The following is a 21280-nucleotide window of genomic DNA, read 5'->3' as shown; positions in this document are numbered from 1 at the left end:
TCAGATACTAATGTTTCAGCTTAAAACATACCACATTCTGCAGACTGGTCAGCATTGTCTGGCAAGTCATGACAAATTTTAGAGTGAAACAAGTTTTATTTCTCTTATGCAACCACTGCTGTTCCTAACTCAGTAGCGGCAAATATTTCCCCTGAGAATGAAACACTTGTCCCCTTATATCAGACACCTGAATGGCGTTAAGTTCTACTCGTGGTCCTGTGCAAATTTCACAATAAAGATAAGTATCAGATGCGTGCAATAAGCATATTCGCGTATCAGGAATTATTTTCAGCATTAATCTCTTAAACTATGAACATTATTCCCTATCCCCCCCAATAAAAAAAGGCTTTGCTAGGCAGGACAGTTGTATTGAATTCACTTCCTTTTATTGCAGTGACATCCCCCTGGTACAAAGTATTAACTGCAATAATTACGTTAAAACATTAGAAAAGCATTTGTGTGTGACCGTTACAGTACAGTATCAAATCTTACATCTTCAAACCAAGTGGGCCATTACCCACTAACGCTCAAATCTTTAAATTATCTTCAGTTATTTTAAAATGTCATGTCAGAAAAAGCATATAAAAAGAATATATGTAAAAGGAAACCTAATACAAATATAAGTGAACAAATAAATAATTGATTTTCTCCAGCTATTACTGTCTTTCTAAACCCATACAAAGAAACCTAATCTACAGAAGGTATGAATTGCCGTGATTTCATTTTTCAAGTAATTAATAATGATTGGAACATAACTGAATTTGGCGTCAAAATCAAAGCAGAAGTTGGAGTGACTGCCACTAACTGGCATCTGTCGCAAACAATTACCATTAAGTGTTGAAATTTTAGTGTAGCAAATAATCTTGAAACTTGATCACGTGCCTAGCATTAGTGGACTTCTGAGAGTGCATGTGAAAAGCATCCTACGTTATTTCACAGACATTATCTTAACTATCCCCATATGCATATTTAGATATATTTTATATAATTTTATACACATATATGCATGTATACACACACTTCATTTGGTTTCTGTGTTACAGATCACAAGCAATGGTTTCCTGAATGGGCAAAAAACCTTTTAAATAAGTGTACCTGTGCACATTTTTTTATTTTTTTTTTAAGATAGCAGCACTAAGTCCATGCCTTACTGTTCATCTGTTCAAAAGAATGTAACCCACAAAACAAGAAGAAACATGGCAATGATTCCATATTCACAATGTGACATCCTTAACCCTAAAAAACACTGTAAAATCTGTTATAGATACGTTGGTAAGTTTGATCTCCACCCCCTCTACGTGGAAGGAAACAGCACTTTTACTGCAAACTGTCTTGTCTTATAATGTTTATCATAACAAGCTGGGTTCATGCTGGCATCAGTTATCTCACACAGCAGCAAAACATGCATGTTTGTTTTTTTTATTTTTTTTTAAAGTTAAATGATTCAATAGTCTCAAATCCAATTGACAGAAACAGCAAAAAAAGACTTTTTGCAGTTTACCAAGAACTAGACAACAGTGTATACTGCACTGTGTAGAATATTTTTACCTTTAATCACAACAACTTGCCACACAATGATTATGCTTTGTCCTTCAAAAGGAACAGTTACATTTCAATTTGATCTTGTATTTAGCATAAAAATACACCTTTTCTGTGCATCCTTAAATAAAAGTCACTCAACCACTGGTAAACCAACCCAGTAGCATGTCCAATGCTAATATCAAAAGCTTGTGAAATGTTTTTAGGCAATCCTTCCTATCCAAAATATATTAGGAATTTAAAAAACAGTTCACATTACTAACCTTTATACAAAGGCTCAAGTGAAATTGCTTGTGTAGGTGTTCATAGTAGACTAAATTATGAAGTTTTCAAAATATACAATGAAAGGGCACACAAGATTGGCAGTTTCTTTATTGAACATAGAAAATGTATAAAGTAGGATGTATGGAATAGATCTAAATTGCTAGACGATCAAACCTGAGTATTATTTAATAAGACTAAACGTATTTTCTGACAACTCAATGAATTGACCTAAAAACATCTCCCCTAGTAACTAGTGGTCCTTTTAACCATTTGTTGAAAAATGTGAGAGAACTGTAGCTTTTACATTTCATATTGGATAGCAAGACTCCACATAGTGTTTACTGTTTTCTGTTAGATAGCATCACATTGCTTATATTATCCCCATTCAAGCCTTAAGTTGAGTTTTGTCTAAAAATAATTTGAAAGTGACACCAAAACACAATAGGTCAAGAACTAGGACAGGTCTTTTTCTTTTCTTCTAATTTTTAGTGAGATAGAAAGCCTTAGTCAGTAAGATTAATTTGGTTTCATATCAGAGCTACAGAGCAAAGATTGACCAGTATCCTTCACCAAGGTAGCTAATGTAAGCTGTGCATCTCAGACTAGTGCCAAAATAGTACACATTGTCAAATTTGAGAAAACAATCCTCTCTGCTAGTAGAATTAGTTTTTATTTTAACCGTTACAAAATTTAGTAGCATGAAGTCTTGACAATAACATCAGGAATTTGTTTTAGTTCAACTGACCTGCCCCAATTCTCACCTTTAAATCTAACAGATATAATAATAAAAAACCAAAAAGTTTCTGACAATAGAAAACATACAGTACTAAGAACTAATAGCTCAATGGAAGACTGAAAAGCAGCATTCATTTTTATTGTAATATGGAAGAGACTAGAAACTAAAGGAAGTCTAATCTAAGCTCTTAGTTGAAGGCAGATTTTGACATTCTATATAAATTTACAAAATAGGATGTACGGATGAGATTTGGTTAATTTCAGAAGGCACCTCAAGGCTAAAAGGCTTTTATAAATCTATAATCCTTTCATTGATCAAAAATAAAAATTTTATTGCTGCTATTCAAATAGCAAACAAAAAGCTTGTCTTGTTCTTCAGTCTAACAAGGAATCCTCCCCCATTAAGCAAGATTAAATTATAGAAAATATAGAATAAAACTGAAGATGTCACAACTTTAGAAATACAGTGACTTTCCTTGTGTGCTTTCAAGTCAGTGAAATAGTGAAAGAGTCACTTTTTGCCTTTGTGATGTTAATAAACTATAGACCATGTCAGCCACTCTCCCCTGGGGACTGAAGTACCATTTCATCATAGCTGTCCCACGTGCAGTACTCTTAGGAATAGAAGGTAAGAACACTCTGATGATTCCCACGAACAAGGAGAATTGGTGGCAGATCTTTAGAAAGAGCTTCTAACCAGGCCATGTATAGTGCACTAGAAACCGCACCTTTTCGTGCAACTGGCAAACTCCTACAATTCACAAGGGAAAAAAAAGCATTCAACAATTAGAATAACCCAGTGGCGTACAAGTCATATTATACAAATATAAAAGTATGATTCTGTAAAGAGGTAGAAAGTAAGTCAAATTTCCTAACATTTTTAGTTTGTTTTTGTTTTTTTTTCCTCAGAATTCAGTTAATGAGTTGAGAGCTCATATCTTGAGCACCGCAGGACTTTACATCTATTTACCCTGCACTTTTGGCCTCTTACCACCATTTTGTATTCAGGTAGTTTCATGGAGAGCTCTCAGTTGAAGAGAGTTTCTTGAAAGACTCTTCAAGATTTTATAATACAGCTTTTTCTTATGATGCCAGCTTGGTGCAGTCTAATATACCTTCTCACAATCCTTCCAAAACATGCCATACTCTTCTTTTGAAAAAACTACTGTAAGTCTATTTGCTCTACTCAAACTTCACTTGTAGCTGAAGCAGGCTCCTAAAGAAAAACACAGCGAAGAAACCTACATTCTGCTTGTTGACACCAAATGTAGTTCCATGGAAATCCATCAAAAGGATGATGATCTAACTTTATCTAGAGAGACTTCCTAGAAAAAGAACTGAAAGGAAGTATCTGAGAGGGGAATAGTTGGCATGCGGGAGCGGAAGGAATTTGAGAATCCTGAGCTGCACTACAAATATAGAGGTAATCATCTAAAACAGCGTATCAGAAGCACAAAACTACATAGGCCATTTTTCATCACCAGAATAGTAGCTCCATACTTCTCAGAAATACTTTCAGCACTGAAACCTCCTTGATAATTTCTACACTTTAATGCCAAGGCACAGGCTTTTTCCTAACCTGTATTTACATATGTTTATATTTCAAATTGCAGTTCTGTATCAATTAGGATAACAGTACAAATCATTTACTTACATGACAATTATGTTAGCTGTACTTGAATGTTCTTTCAGCAACTCATTTAGCCTAATCTGGCGATAAGTCTGCAATTAAAATGAAACTTGTTAGGAAGAGCTTTTATATAAAACTACAAAAAGTTCAATTATTCAAGAAAAATTAAAAACATTTATTATCAATTGGTATGAGTCATCTAAAGAAAGCATGTAGTTCCACCTCAGTTTGGCAACTTGTTCACTTTTTCTGAAATACATATTGGTGCAAGGCTGGGAGAGAAGAAAGCAGTAAGCTTAAAGTGTGCAAACAAGCAGTACTATGAAGTACTATGAAAGCTAAATTTAAGACAGTTCCTCTAATAATGATACCATCCTCCATAGCTCCTGGAAGCAAGAGCCCCTTATGCTCTCTTCAAGGTTCTTTTAACTTACATAAACTCACAGTGAGCAGGTCTTCCAGAAGTGAAGCCCCATCTTCATTTGGTAAGCCTATCTCTGTAATGGCCCTCCCTTTTTTTTATTACCTTAACCTGTCTTAACGTCTGAGGTAGCTTCCTCAGTAATTTTCAGTTCTCTTTTATATCAACTAACTTTCCAGTAAACATACTAAGTTAACCATTTCTTACAGTTCTGTTGTTCTCAGATGAGTTGAGGTCTAGTTAGCCTGTGGGCTAGTGTCTGCAGAAACAATCAGGCTATCAGCAGACAAAAGAATAAATCACTTCCATTATCTCACTGAAATGAGTTTTGGCAGTGTTTGTAGGCATGAGGAACAGCAAGGCATCAAGCAGTTCACTAACTATAGAGTAACTGTACTTCACAAAAACTTCCCCTCTGGCCCCTTGGTCATATGCAGTTAAGAGATCTCAGCAGCAGCTGCCAGTCAATCTGCACCTGCCTGTTAAAGAGATTCCTGCTTTTTTTTTTTACACTAACAATGCAGAATGACCTACCATTCCCATTTCTTCTCTACTGCAAATCCTCACAGAAGTTGTAAAAACCCAGACAGGAGAAAGAAGATAAGGGTGGAATATACTCAGGACCATCCTGAAGAACTTCAGATCACAGAAACTTTACCCAGTCTTTCTTTAGATACTTGTCTGTATCTGCATCCTGTTAATAGGATGCTACCTGAGTCTTTTCCATACAAGCACTTGAGAAGGAATACCTCTGATGTCTCTACAGTGCAGAACTGCTTGGGAAAACCTTAACACCACGATTAGATGAGGTGTGGGTTTTTTTAATAACAAAGCAAAAAATGTTAGTTTGGTCAAAAAAGTAGTTAAAACAGCTGAATATAGGCTATATTATTCTAAATTAACTTCTGAAATATTGTAGGAAAGCAGTTTACCCCCCCCCCCCCCCCCCAAAGAATGCAGAAACTTTTTTTTTCTTTTTGTTTTTGGTGAACCATCTAAATTGTTTTAGATGCTGCTTTCCATCACCTCTTCATAAAAACAGCTACGGAAGAGACAGAATAACAAGAATGAGCTCATAGATTACACATCCACAAATACAGTAGAAGAAAAAAGTTTAACAACTTTTAACATAACACTATAAAGAATACAGAACCTTTGTTTTGTAAAGCTCAAGTTCATTATCGGTTATCCTCCATGGTTCATCCTCCTTCATTTTATCTGCAACTTCTTGTTCTTTATCATCTTCATGAAGTCGGAAGGGCTCTATCATTTCTTCAAAAGCTGCAATACTGCAATGATTAAGTGAACAGCCATATTAGAACAGATATGAGTCTGTATGTCAGCAATGACTTTCATGGTATCAGAAAGTAAGTTTGATTACCATGTAAAAATACAGTGAACTGAAATTTTTTCACTGCCAACTGCAGTTAGAACATCAAATCAACTACTTGTATACAGAGATATTATAATTCAGCAAACAATTAGGGACATCTGTAGGAGCTTTTCATACACCTAAATAAAGTTTCCACCAGTTTAAAACAAACAAACAAACAAACAACTTTTGCTAGAGTTTTACTACAGTTGTTTGAAAGTTGAAGAGTACTAACTTTGAAAATGTACAGTAACTAACAGTAGCTTCTTGAGAATTAAATTTGAAAGAGAAGGAGTTAATATGTCACACTAAAAAAAAAATACCTATCAAGTCTCATGCTAGTGCCCTTAGGATTTTGGCTTTGGTATTTTTATTTTGCTTCTTTTTAATCTTTCCGATACAGACCAAGAGTCACATTCAAATGCAGATAACCACAGCCATCTTGTTTAGTCTTCCTGTTGCACTTGTTCGAATATGAGGTGTTACTTGGGAACACCCTTCCCTTACAAAAGGGAAAATCCAAATGTGATCTGCTATTTTTTTCGCTGAGCAAAAAGTAGAAGTATTAACAATATTCTGTTATACAGCACGAACTGTTGAAAATACATCATCTTCCTCCACTTAGTTTACAGCTGTTTTTAGTGCCAACTGGTATCTTACAAAGGTTTGGGATATATTGTGGGGAATGTATCCACAGAGACAGAAAAAATGCTCTCGGAAGAAATAACTCATGGATCACTTCTATCAAATAAAAATAATTCCATGTAATTCTACAATCTCAACTTTTTATGCATAAATGCATGCTACCCCTAAGTTTATACATTTACAGTAGCAGGCTCCTAGGAGCAAAGACGTCCAAAAGCATTACAGTGCCAGAAGTACTCTACTGTTTTAGTTGCTTGATATAGTTTATACATTTAAGAAAAGGTGATTAAAAAGCAGGGCATAAAAGAATGCATATTAGCATTTACCATTTACATAAGTGGTAGAACAGTATTTTCAAATTTGCATCACAGTTCAATTTATTCAGATACATGGATATCCATGTAAAAGGTATTTTTACAACTTTAACATATTAAAGAAGACTTGAAGGGAAAGGAGGATAGTTTTTTTAGATCTTGCACATTCTGTTATAAATTTGTACTGAAAGCCATCTACAATTAGTATTTTTTTAAACTTGAAAATCAGAAATATCAGATGCTTGTTCATTCCTGTGTAAATTAAAAGTCCAAGCAATTTACAAAAAGAAAAACTAGATTGGGCTATTTGAAGACCAAGCTTTGTTACACTAAACTAAGACTCCAAGTAAGATAAAGACCATTTAAGTTTTTCTAAGCATTTCTCTTTTTAAAGAAGATTGATCCAGGCAAATGGATTTTTTAAAACTGTATTTTTCTAAATTTAATATTATAGTCTAAGGGCCAGAGATTTAAAAAATAGAAAATTCTATGTTCTTGGATATGGGAGTTATTGCTTAATTTATTTCCTGAATTTTCATGAAACACTGGATGTCATAGGAACTACTCTATCCAAACTGTTATGTAGGAAAGAATGAAGTATTCTACATTCATGAAAGACATCAAGAATTCAACTAACAAACAAGTTGGGGTTTTCTGAGACTTACTTTTCTTTCTTTGGCTTAGTATTAATATCCCCAAGAACCATAATGTCCGAGAAGTCTATCCGAAATTTGCTGAGCAAAGTAGCCATCCTGTGTCAGAAAAACAAGCCTTTATGCATGATAAGATTTTTAATTATTTCACAGATAACCAGGGTAAACAGAAAGGTGTTGGGTAATAAAAACACTAGTTTAAGGAAAAACAAAACAAAACTTAAATGTGATAGGAGAAAAAAAAAATATCAAATTGACCTGGCATATGACTATAAGTCAACAACGTGCTTTGGAAAAAAAAAAAAAAAATTAAAACCATAAAACTAAGAGAAGAGCTATCCCTTAAAGAAAACCTCAGAAAATATTTGAAAAAGAAAATGTTAGTGTTAGAAAATGCTGCAGAAAGTTAAACCTGAGGTATCTCATCCAAAACAATCTGGGGAAAATGGAACTTTTTGGGGAGAAAAGGAATAGAAAATGAATACACCTCAATCAAAGAACTACTGAAAGAAGGCTACCAGGAAGAGAAAGAAATCTACTGTGTAACATGCTCTATTAGCATTTGAAATGAAATTTTTAAAGTTCAACTTACGCTCTTCTATCATGATCAATCCTGTTTATTTTTCCACCAATGAATACTCTGATTTTACAGTCTTTCCACTTCTTCTTGGTTGTAAGAAGATATGGAATCAACAGTGTCAAACCTGCATTTTGACCAGAATTTGGGAATGATTCAGAAAACACAGCATCATGTTAAAGTTTAATAGTATAAATTTATAATCTATATATGAACTGACTGAAAGACATCTATTAACAATTAAGTCAAAATCACTTCAATAATGTTTTTTTCAACATTTGTTTTTAAAGTATAAAGCACATTACCTCCATCATCAAAGAGCCACCAGACATCAATATTGCTTTTGCCTTGTTTCTTCTGAAACTGAGTACTTGCATCAAGAAGTCTTTGGTCAGCCAAGTTTAAAGGAGAAGATGGGCTCTTTGAATCTGGAAAAAAGTAAGATGAAATTTCACTTTTGAAGTGTTTTGCTTAATCAACCTGAAATTCATCAAATGCAGCTTCTTCGTATTTTCTGATATCCCTATGTTTAAATAAAAATTGTTTCTAACCCCCCCAACCCAACTCCAAATTTTGATTGAATAAATATAAACTGAGCTACATTCAGGGAGTCTGAAAACTCCTAACTTCAGCAGTTACAGATTTCAATCTCAAAAGTCATTTAGCAGACATTTGACAAATAAAGGATCTGTAAGATCTTTATAAAGTCATTTGCCTGGACAATTTAACTAACCATGCGTACATACTTCAGAGCATTAGGTCATGCACTGTTGCTACCTCCTGCAAGTGACAAGACTTCCCTAAAAGCGCGTAGGTAGTAATTTACAAGTAAATACCACGTCCTAAGCACTTTTCTTCTTTCCTTAAATCCATTTTTCTTTAAGCATGTGGTGAAAATAAAAGCTAGTTCTGCGTATTGGAATTCTATCTTTTGCAACAAGTACTGTTTTGCACGTGCAAGGCTCTGAAGCACAATATAGACTATTTTATGTAACAAGGTTACTGGATTTGCTGAGAACAAAACAACAATGGCACTTTCAATTAAATCAATATAGGGAAATAGATATTTTTTTTAAGCTACAGAAAAAACTAACCCTTTCCCTTAATTAAAACCTCAGTTTGAACAAGAGCCAGGAGTTTGGTACTCATCTCAGTCCTTATTTTATTAAGAATTTTTTAATTTAGAGTATATCTGTGACTGATTTACATTAATATACTGCTTTACTCCATACTGGGACTTCTTCCAAACTGCCATCTTGTGCTTCAAGATGTAATTTTACATTCCATTATTAAAACACAACAGCTCTGAGCTGTTGAAATTATGAAGAAAATGTCAAAAAAGTTAGATGAATCTTAGTTAAGGAAAAAATACTTGCTTAACTCAAAGTCTGAAACAAACAAGGAAGTGAAAACTGCTCAATTAATCTCTCAAAATGTTGTTTATTTGAATGACTAGTTCACATTATTTCAGGTATTAATCTCATGGAGTGGCTATATTATACCTTAATTTGCAAGCTATTTGACAACTCCAAATAACAGAGCAACAACTATGGCTTTCAAAGATCTACAGAACAGACTGATGGAGCACTTCCACTACACCATTAGATAATATTTCCCCTCACTCCTAAATCAAGTAAGAACCAGACAGATACCTGAGACACAGAGAACTAAGCAAGCTTCTGAACACATCTCAAATGTTACTTAAGAACAAAAGTTTACAACAAAAATATATCCAACATTCATATCTTAGACACACACACAATCCTTTCTCAGTAGCAACTTGTTCTGGGAATTTCCACAAAGTTGCATTTTTCCATAGCCTAATCCCTAAATGTGAAGCACATTCCAAAGCAGATATGAAGAAACAAATTAACATTGCATGGTTCATGTTTCCCTCTCTCTCATATATATGTGTAGAAAGAAGTACAAAAGGAAAACTGAAATTAATAATGTGAAAGAATGATTTAACACAAAAAGGTGGAAAATGCCTGCCTTTTTTCAACAGTGGTTGTGTTGGAGTCTTTCCATCCTCGTCCTCCTCTGGAAGATTTTTAAAGATACAAAATAAAAAGATTAATTTCCTTTGTGATGTTAATGAAAACACTACTAGTGTATATAAAACAAATTAGAACATAAAAATGTAGAATGAAATGGATTTTCATAGAAAGAAAAGCATACAGATGCAGCCTACCAGATCCTGAGAATTATTTGTACTTAAAATAAATAAATTTTAAAAAAAGGAATCACATTGCTTACTTAACTATTAAGTCACTCCAAGCTTTTACTTTAAAAAGAAGAGGAAAGTTCATTATTGTCATGTCAAAGAATCCTGAATGATTTGTGTCTGTTAACATGCATATAATATTCTAGTCTGGGGTGAAAAAAACTTCATAAATTTAGGAGCCTTCAAATCACACATAATATATAGATGTGTGGCAGGATTCTCAAGCAATTTTTAATGCCTGTCAAACTCATTAACAAAGAAAATCCACTGTAGGTCATTGTCTACCACCTGTTTTATTTAGGGGACTACACACGAAAGATTTATTTTACGTACTGGTAAGCTTTAAAACCTAAAGTATTAAGTGATTAGACATCAATGGCTAGAAAAGCATGACACGCTTCTGTTCCACAGACACCAATATCCCTTAAATAATTACTTGATGAGGGGAGAGAGGAACTGAAGAGGGAATGAGAGAGACAAAGAGTGAGAACCCAAATTTCGTTGCTAACTAGCAAGTTACCTTTATGTAGAGTGTGAGTTCTTTCACTAGATGATTGAGCAAAAGCTATCGAAGTGTCTGTCTCGGCCTTCTTGCTATAATCCACTTTTACTATGACATCCTTGGTACATGGAGATTTTTCTTGGGATGACAGTAACTCTTCTTTGAGAAAGCAAAGAAACACATTATAAATCACTTAATTGTTCCAAATGGTATCAATAAAGGTATGTGACTATACAGAGATGTTTCACAATTGGTTAAACTCTAGTGCAACTGTTACACTATGGCAAAGAGAGGGGGGGGGGAAAAGCAGAAAACAACAACAACAAAATCTTATATGAACTGCTTCAGAGTACAAAGAGGCTCCTTCTCTGAGCAGAGCTGTAATTTCCTGCTACTTCCTTCCCAAATTTGGGTGTTGATTGCATTACCACAGGCTACACGTAAAACAGAGCTCGTTCATACTGAGGAAGTATAACCAGGAGGAAAAAAAATTACTTGGTGAAACATTTTTCATTTCCACTCTAACTCCAAGAAGAAGATGAGCCTTGACAAAGCCCAGACCAAGTATGTCTCATAGGCAAGTGTTTTTTCAGGTTTGGCTTCAGTGGAGCTGCTTGGTAGCTGTCAGAGTTAAAGAAACTCACAGTCCCCTGTGGATACTAAGACCCTTCTGACACCTTGGTGTTATATTTCCCAATCTTCTCAGCCATGTTTGTTTTCACGCTGCAGGTTCACTCCTTGCCATTTCTCATACTCTGCCCTCCTGCACACAGTTACAGGCTCTCTGCCTCTCTCCAAATCCTAAGACAGTCATATGTTTCCAGTGAAGGAACAACCCTCCCCTCTTGCAGGAGGATGCCCCCCTAGAGACCTTTGTGTCACAAGCATTCTTCCTCATTGTAGCAATGTTGTATGGAGCAGGCTACAAACAAATTATTCGACATTTTCAACTCAGTAGACAGTTGCCGCCAAAGCTCACAGGCTTGCTTCCTTCAATGTTGTTCGGGAAATTTAACTAAAATTATACCATTGGGCTTAAGACTACTACCTACAATGCATAACCAAGTCTTCTACATGGAAAATAGAAAACCTTTCCAAACTTGAGACAGACTACTGCCGAGGTCTCTAAACTAGTGTGTGTAGGGGTTGGCAACCCACACCAGACCCACAGCCTTCTTGCATCATGCAATATTTGTTGTGATTTTCATGATTTCTAGACTCGGGTCCCAATTACTTGATACCAGTTTGGCAGCCTTTTTCATTTGTTTCAGTAAAATATTAAATCCTTGGGAACCAACTGTATACAACTTACAAATACAGAAAGCTGAAACACACAGAAAGCCAAGTTCTGTTGCTGAACAGGAGTTATTCTTATTTTACATTTCAGACTTGCTAATTTCAGTGATTTTTATTCTGTAAGAAGAGTGGTGGTTTGGTTTGTTGTTTTTTTAATAACTTATCTTCGTTTATTATTTTCAGAAAGCAGTATGAAAAGGGAATTAGAACAGCTATTCACCAGATGAAACAAAATAGATCTTACCTTGGCCCTGAAGGTGAGAAATATCCAGGCCCTCCTTCAGGCGGATGACAACAACACCATACTGAATATCAAAGGCATCACTAAACAAAAGGAACAAAAATAAAATATTCTACAACTTCTTTCCCTAAGGACCTACTTTACGCACTGTCTTTGAACAAATTCCAGTGATTAAACACTGCCATTGAAACTCCCAAATCATAAATTTGTTACAATTTCAGTTTCAAATCCAAATGATCAACGGCATCAGTGAACTGAACACCATATCCTGAAAAACAACCATACAAAGAAGATCTATTCCCTCTCCTCCCTCTCTCCTCTATGTAAACAGCAATTAAATAAAAGCAACATGAACAGGTCAGTCAAGTTCTGCACAGAGAAGTTACACTGAGAAATCTAAATTTTTATCTCCCCCCATCAATGAGGGCATTTATTTTGAGTAATCTCCTTAATCTGAGAACTAAAAAATCCTGATGTCTTGCCCAAACATTTGAGTATTAAAAATACCTATGAAGTTGTAATTTATAATCAAATTAGCTATATGTTAGCTATAATGTGCCTATTCCCATTATATCTGGTGGGGAAGGAACTCAATCCTTTAAAAAATAAAGAGGGAAAACTTCATTATTGTAGAAACAAGCAAAAAGCCTGAATAAATGGCTGAGTAGAAGTGGAATAAAACGAACAACAAACCCTCCCCCCCCAAGATATAAGACAGAAAAACATGAACTTAACCATATCATACTGTTTGCATTAGCCATTAATCACCAGTCCTTTAAATATAAATACCTCATTACAAACAACCACATATCAGAGAACTCCCTCACATGTCATTTCCACAGACAGAAATTTCTCATGATTTCACTCTATTAAACACTTCTCTTTAGAAGTAGTAAGACTTGATTAGAAATGTTCAAAGTATCAACACATTCTATAATAAATGCAAGAAAAATTGAGGTCAATTTAAGAAGAAAATGGTTTGTCCATTCCTGAACATTTTTAATCCATAATTTAATTTGTTAAATCTGTACAGATGTGTTTCTATTGCGTGCTTCAGAAACTTTGAATTTTCCAAGATTTTCCAGAGATACACTTGCCTAGAGTTATTACCTCCTGAGGTTTCTCTTTTGGGATGTGGAGAACCACATGACTTGTTGGCCTTGACAGATCTTTCAGCACAAGCCATTCCAAAATAAAATAGGAAAAAAGTAAAAACCAAGAACTAATGAACATGTTTCCTTATTTTTCACTGCATTTGGTGTTCCTGCTTTTCTCTTAAGGAACTTGCAGAGTGAGGGGGTATGAATTTTTTCTTTTCTAATCTCTGCCTGTAATCGCCCATGCTCTCTTTCTTTTAAATGCACAGTAAATGAGAAGTGTAAAGCACAAACGAAGCAGCTTAAGCAGCACATAAGGAAAACAAAAACCCCTCTGTATAAGTGCAAGAACCAAGTTTTGGTTTTCTTAAGCGTTTGTAGCACAGGTTACTATAAACTTTTTCAGCCAGAACTAGTCTGCCTTTCAGTACTGTCAAATTACACTGGGATTTCCTTTCCCATCTCCTTTTTGGCTACTTTATTACTTCGTGTGTAAGTGCTGTGTATCTTGTAAGTAAAATACTTCTTGTATATGATAGCAAGGTTTAATGAAGATAGAACTTAAGCATAATATTTGATTCAATCTCTATTACACTCTTATCTGTACAGAACTAGTGTAGGAAAAACCCTGCCTTCAACAGAAACTATGCTTTAAAGAATTAAGCAGTGGCACATAAGACCCTAGTTCCATCTCTAAAGAAGTAACTTAAACCTCAGACCACTGCCAAACCCCTTTTTAGATGCAGAAAAAGTTATTATGTTGAAATCTAATCTGCTTAAACTATAAAGATTTGCTTATTAATTTCTGTATCAGAAAAAAACAAGGTATTGAAGACAGCTGGATCAGTAATATGGAAAATCTGAGTCTTCCTGAAAGAGACTTCAGGCAGCTAATACCTTCTTGACTTATTACCAGACATATTGAGATGGAACACAAGAGCTACACCTCCACATTTTCTACTTACTGGAATAAATTGATATAGGTTTCAACATCTCTCATGTCACCTTGTCTCCAGTTTTTCTTAAATCCAACAACAAGAGTGTTAGGTCTCATTCTACCCAGACCAGCAGCCTAAGAAGAACAAAAAGTATTTTTTAAAAACCATGTTATTGAAACAACTAAGGGTTCTATTATTTTCTTAAGCAGAAAACAAAGTATTTTTAATCAAAGTTTTAAGATAACTTTGCAAAATGATACTTCAAACTATAAAAACATTTCCAGTTTTGATGTTCACCTTCACCACTTCCATTAAAAATAAAGTTTGAGAGAAGTGTACCTGCATTAAGTATTGTCCTCCATCCCTCAAGTCCTCTGCATGCACTGGCGCATAGAAAGCCTTCATCTTGTTTTTAATTAGCCATCGCTGATATTTAGCCAAATCAGTTGACAGTTCCTTCATGGCTTGCCTCCGAGGACCCTTTCAAAATAAGAAAATAAAAAGAGAGGGAACAAGAATTAGGAGTAGCAATGCAATACCCCCCCTCTTTTTTTTATTTCACTGCTAGAATCCAATTCATACTTGAAGAACATCAAAACATGCTTCCACACTGTAAAAACAAACCCCAAAACACCAAAATACCAGGCATTATCAGAAGCAAAGAGTGGACCAGATTCTCATTTTCAGGAAGAGGGTTGCTCAAGCTTTAGCAATCTTGTTCCTGCAGAGCACAACCCACTTCCCCAGCAGGTGGCACAAGCTCGTTCTCCAAATCATAAAGTAGTTTTGAAACGGCTTTGTAATGAAACATACACAGATATACGATGACTTAATATTAGGCTTTATGGGAATATTTGTTTCAAGCTGTACAAGTGTGTCTCTCTGTGTACATAATCCTAATCAGAAAGCCTTTGTCACAGTAGCATCACTTCTGCAGTTTTATGTTGCAGTCAAAGTCATCTCCTCTTTAAACACTTTCCTTTTTATTACTTCCACCAGGACGAATCTTTGTGTTCCTCCTAGACATCAAAATGCAGAATACAGGATGAGGTATAAAAAAAAAAAAACAGTAGACCAGTTTTCGCAAATGATACAGTTTGCAAAAGGATACAGACTCTGACCAAATGGTCAGAGTTAGTGAAGAATAAAGTAGTGTCATCCATCTTGCAGGAAAGCAATTTTAAATAGATAGGACATGCTCCCAGAAAATCTCTCTTCAGAATTGCTTCTTCTACAAGAAGGATGACACTACGTTATTCTTTGAAATACACCCCTATTTCTGAAAGACAGTAATTCCATCTGTGATATCTTACCTCTAGTATTACTCAGTTTCTGTCCTTTGCACTCACTGCAATTTTAAGTTTGCATAGATAGGAATTAAAAGAATTAAATTTTCTGAAGACAAAACTGGCTACTATTTGCTTAGCAGAACGTATGTTCTGTGGATTGCATTAACTTGATTCGCTCTTACCTGTTCATTAGATCAGAAGCAAGTCTTATTTAATAACTGTGGTAAATTGAAACATATTTAAGAGTAATCCATCTTTGTATTTAAAGTTACACGTGCTTAAATGTTCTTAGTGATGTGACAGAAAAAGTTTGGCCTTAGGATATGAAGCTAAAGTACACAATCCCAATATGCTAAAACATATTTACCAAAGTTTATCAGAGATGCACAAGTTCTGGTAAACATCATAGTATGACAGCCACCTTGTATCACAGTTGAAAAGCGTGATTTTGAAGAACAGTTGCTTCAAGCTTGCTTCCTTCTGCCCACCCCAAAACCTCTACAGATCTGCCACAGAGGACAGTATTTTTTAACTTTTTTTAAAGTAGCAAGGACTGCTGAAACTATGTCCTTGCAGAATAACCCTCATACACCCCCAACACCTCATACCCTGACAAAAAACTGGGAAAGTTAGTGAAATACTAGGGGCTGGGCAGAAAGGGAACAGGAAAAGAAATACCTGCTCACATTACTGTTTCACCTACCACTGAAAAGAATCTGATAACTGAAGGAATAAAAAAATGCCTGAAAGGTCTAAGAGCAATTTTTAACTATTGGCTAAATTGATACTGAATTTACTGCTCAAGAAGGCTTATTTTAGACCAGGCTTTGTAAGAAATACACACAGGAATACATCTCCCTGAAACAGTAACATTGAGAGGAAATCTAGCTGTATACTGTGCCTCATTTTGATCAACTGCTTTGTCCAAAGCATGAGAGAGTACACAAAACTGCATGACACAAGGCCAGAAAGAGACCCAGGCTGTAATCCAAAGTTCACTTTACTCATACAAAGATTCCTCAGCATTTAAGCATCAAATGATCAAAGGTACTAATTTTTCAAACTTTCCCCTGTACCATACCAAGCTGGAATATTGATGACCCATACAGGAGTGGATCCTACCAGTAAATGTCTTTTTGCACTTCTCAATGTCTAATGATGCTTTCATTTAAAACAATAAAACCAAACAAACACCACCACCACCACAACCCCCCCAAACAAGATCAGGTTAAAAAAAATACAACAAACAAAGTAACTTTAAAGTAAGCACACTTACCATATGTACATGGCCACAGATCATCAAGCCCACATTCTTGGTGAAAGCATGGACAAGGTGAAGCAAAGCTGGACGTGCATTTGGAGCACCTGTCATAATTAAGCACTGAGGTCTAGAATAGTGAATAGATGAGGAGAAAGAGAAGGTTGGAATTCATTTCATCTGGAGTTGAGAATTTTTTTTATTAACAGAGAGAAGTTTCTTCCAAATATTGGCCATAAGAACATAATCCTCACTGGAGAGGTAGTAACCCCATTTACTTTTACAAGACTATGTTAAATTAAGTAAAGATCAATTTTTCCACAACTATCAGCAGACCAAGGATTAATTGGTTCCAAATTTAGTAATCCCACTTGTCCTGAAAATTTACACATTTAAAAAGATTAGAAATAGATTTTAGACACGGCTAGGTCAGAGAGATTAATTTCTTCACCCATTTGTAAGTCACTTCCCTTTGCATGTTGTACCTTAGATTCTTCTGTGCCCAACAGAAAAACTGGAATCATACACTTTTTTGAAAATTACTATCATACAGAAGGCAGAGCCAAACAACTTCAAATAACTTATTCCAGACAACTTTGTACACAATTTTAAAAGATGAAGCATCCAGACTTAAGTATTCACTTCAGGAGATAATTTTTCATATCATAATGGTCACCTAAAGCCATCTGTCTCTATAGCAGCTCCAGTTCATTTTCCATATTAGAATCATATAATAAAATCATAGAATCATTTAGGTTGCAAAAGACCTTTAAGATCATCAACCCCAACTGTAAACCTATCACTGCCAAGTCCACCACTAAACAATGTCCGCAGGTGCCACATCTACATGTCTTTTAAATACCTCCAGGGATGGTGACTCAACCACTTCCCTGGGCAGCCTGTTCCAATGTGTGACAACGCTCTCAGTAAAGAAATTTTTCCTAATATCGAACCTAAATCTCCCTTGCTGCAACTTGAGGCCATTTCCTCTTGTCCTATCTCCAGCCACCTGACAGAAGACACCAGCACCCACCACACTACAACCCCCCTTCAGGTAGTGGTAGAGAGCGACAAGGTCTCCCCTCAGCCTCAACTTTTCTAGACTAAACAGCCCGTTTCCTCAGCAGCTCCTTGTAAGACTTGTGCTCCAGGCCTCTCACCAACTTGGTTGCCCTTCTCTGGACACGCTCCAGCAACAAAATGTCTTTCTTGTAGTGAGGAGCCCAAAACTGAACACAGTACTCGAGGTGCTGCCTCACCAGTGCCGAGTACAGGGGGACGATCACTTCCCTGCTCCTGCTGGCCACACTATTTCTGATACAGGCCAGGATGCCGTTGGCCTTCTTGGCCACCTGTGCACACTGCTGGCTCATATTCAGCCGGCTGTCAACCAGCATCCCCAGGTCCTTCTCTGCCGGGCAGCTTTCCAGCCACTCTTCCCCAAGCCTGCAGCACTGCATGGGGTTGTTGTGACCAAAGTGCAGGACCCAGCACTTGGCCTTGATGAACCTCATACAGTTGGCCTCGGTCCATCAATCCAGCCTGTCCAGATCCCTCTGTGGAGCCTTCCCACCCTCATGCAGATCAACACTCCCACCCAACTTAGTGTGATCTGCAAACTTCTATTATAAATAAATAAATATTAAATTGCTGTGGGTTAGAATGTATCTCTAGAAATCAAAACATTTTTTGCCATAGGTTAGAAACAAGTATCAGGCCAAAAATAGTTCTCCTAAAGCCACTGTGCTTAAAACTGGCTTACATTAAGATCTGTATCTCCTTAGGATAACAAAGTTTAAAACACAGAAAGCTATATACTAATCAGCAGAGCATTTATTTACCATATCAGCGCAAGCAGAAAGTTACATACACTTGATATGAATTTTCCTATAAAGCTTGTTTCTACATTGGAGTTTGTAACCCAAAATAGACTCACCGCAGACACAAGGGAGGTTGCAACACTAATCACAGTTAGGTATTGCAAATTATTTAATGCTAGCCTTTAGATTTGCATTAAGGAAAGTCTGAAAATTGCTGCTCCTGATACCTAAGCAACAAGCAAGTTTCTGAATGTAGGCTGGTTTTTGCTGTTTACAACACAGCTTGATGTAATAGGTAATACAATGTTTGTAAATAAATGAGGGATTTTTAATGTCACTTTAGGACTTAGGACTTCAGAAAGAAGAGCTGTTTCATAACTAAACTTCAAGTTTTCTGGTTTATACCTACAACAGCCAACTCTTTTCAGTTTCAAAGTCAAAAGCCCATTAATACTCATATTAATACATTTGTGATTTAGTTTTACTGTCACATTTTTTGAAGTTGTGCTGGGACCTATAATGACTGGTCGGCACACATAATTTCAACTGTATGTATGTATGCAACACAGACATTTTAAATACCTATCCTGTACTTATTCAAGAAAATTTAGTCACTTCCAAGAGAGGCTAGGGGTCAGAATTGGAGTATTTTCCCAACTGACAGGAAATACCATAGATCTTTTCTTTGAAAAATTGTGTTGCTGCCAGGTTCTACATTCTGGACTTAACCTCAGAGAATGGCATCTGTATCAAGAATCTCTCCCTGAACTCACTCCGTATTAAATTCTGTGCTAAGCACTCAAAGTCTCCCTTCGTACACAACAGAAGATTCTAGTAGCTAGACTTTCTTGCTAATACACCGAGCACAACAGAATACTACTCTTCTTACAGCTGCAAGGGATGATAAGAGATTTGCTAGACTAAGTGTCAACACTATAAATGCTGTGCTGGGCATAGGCAGCATGTAGGAGGTAACTGCTCTATCTGAAAAGAGACAGGTCAACAGAACCTTCATCCTTGGAAATACTCAAAACTTGACTGGATATGGCCCTGAGCAATCTGATGTAACGTCAGTTACATCAAGACCACATAGTGAAGTCATGTTCAATCTATGATTCTGTTTATTTGGAGGAATTAGTTTAAGTCATTACTTTTTGGTAAAATTTTTTGAAGCATCTGTCTTCTACAATAGCTTATTCCAGAAAAGTGGCATAAATACTACAGGATAGATAACTGCCTCCTCGAGTAGGACCTTCCTGGGTAGCCATGATGGCAGACAACAAATCAGTTTTCTTCTTCAGTTGTGTGAAAAACACTCATGTAGCCTGTTTGCAATTACTGAACTGCAACAAAAGAATATGTCTAATGTGAAATAGCTGGTGTTGAGGATAACATCCACAGTATACACATTGTGGGGATTTTAGGTTAGATCAGTTTTATCCCAAGCATGTGGACTGAATGCTCATTAGCAGTTTGAGGCATACCTTCCAATTCAGTTTCATCAGAGGAACGCAATTCTCAGTTCATGATGCAAACCATGAGGCATATAACAATAAGGAGGCATCATCGATAGACTTGCTTCTAAAGTGCACTCAATCAGAAATAAAATGCTAATATAAGCATGTGCAGAGGTTGTCCATGGCGGTGCAATTCAAAGTTGTTATAACCCACAGGAGATGAAGAGGCATTTATGCAAACCATGATAGCAAACATCATGACAGTACCCTACTGAATACATAGAAGTAACTTCCTATGTCTTTAATATTAACTGTTACCTGAAGTTTTTCACATGATCTTCCACTCCTGAGAGCCGAATAGAATGCTGCAGTGCATTCAAGTAAGTCAAAGCTTGCGTTGAGGATCCCCAGTTCACATCTGTTGGAAGATTTGGAGTTCCAGTATTTTATTTAAAGCTGTTCATTGTAAAACTACGTGATCACAAAATCAATGTTGAATACCAACTGAAAACATAGAATATTTAAGCTACATTCTACACAATGCTAGTCAACAAGCCCTAGAGCTAAACAGGCAATTCTATTTAAAGATAACATTTCTGTATAAGTTTTAGCAAACAAGTTAGATTTCAATATTTTACAATTATAGGAAGAAAGAATTGAGGTTTTTTTCCCAACATTTCAAAGATTGTGACAACTTCAGAGTCAAAAAAATAACACTTCAGGAAAAAATGTCATGCTTAGTTATTTTATATCACAACAAAGGAAAAAGTAATCTCAAAACATTGGCTAAACAAAGTCAAATACTTTCAGTGAAAAACTGCTAGTTTAAGCAGTTCCTTTTAGATTATTATTTTTATAAGGAAGTGAAAGGAAAGATCCCAGTATCCTCTCTATTTGTTCCCATATATACACCTTTTGATAGCTACAATGAATTTATCATCCAACTACTTCATAATATTCATAGCCCAGGATGTAGGGCTTTCCTTATTTTCAACTTCAGGAACACTT

General features: G+C 35.8%; 1 protein-coding gene across 4 annotated transcripts in view; it reads right to left on the bottom strand.

Annotated features, from left to right (window-relative positions):
* Positions 1-382: 382 nt before the first annotated feature.
* SLC12A2 (solute carrier family 12 member 2) overlaps positions 383-21280 on the bottom strand; it is a 71450-nt gene continuing 50552 nt past the window's right edge. Inside the window, exons 15-27 of one of the 4 annotated variants that reach the window (XM_049796457.1) lie at positions 20591-20690; positions 17014-17125; positions 14788-14928; positions 14476-14582; positions 12417-12496; positions 10895-11035; positions 10143-10190; positions 8456-8578; positions 8166-8277; positions 7586-7672; positions 5743-5878; positions 4193-4260; positions 383-3289 (exon numbers count right to left, since the gene is read on the bottom strand). In XM_049796457.1, coding sequence (XP_049652414.1) covers positions 3154-3289; positions 4193-4260; positions 5743-5878; positions 7586-7672; positions 8166-8277; positions 8456-8578; positions 10143-10190; positions 10895-11035; positions 12417-12496; positions 14476-14582; positions 14788-14928; positions 17014-17125; positions 20591-20690 — 1391 coding nt within the window. In that variant the 3' untranslated portion in view covers positions 383-3153. Of the gene's footprint in view, positions 3290-4192; positions 4261-5742; positions 5879-7585; positions 7673-8165; positions 8278-8455; positions 8581-10142; positions 10191-10894; positions 11036-12416; positions 12497-14475; positions 14583-14787; positions 14929-17013; positions 17126-20590; positions 20691-21280 lie in introns of those variants that run through there. The other 3 variants (XM_049796458.1, XM_049796459.1, XR_007505177.1) reach the window with 3 other exon arrangements.

This window comes from Accipiter gentilis, chromosome Z (assembly GCF_929443795.1).
Source record: "Accipiter gentilis chromosome Z, bAccGen1.1, whole genome shotgun sequence".
Lineage (NCBI taxonomy): Eukaryota > Metazoa > Chordata > Aves > Accipitriformes > Accipitridae > Astur > Astur gentilis.
The sequence above is the reverse complement of the archived record's forward strand: the minus strand, read 5'-3'. Positions and strand labels throughout refer to the sequence as shown.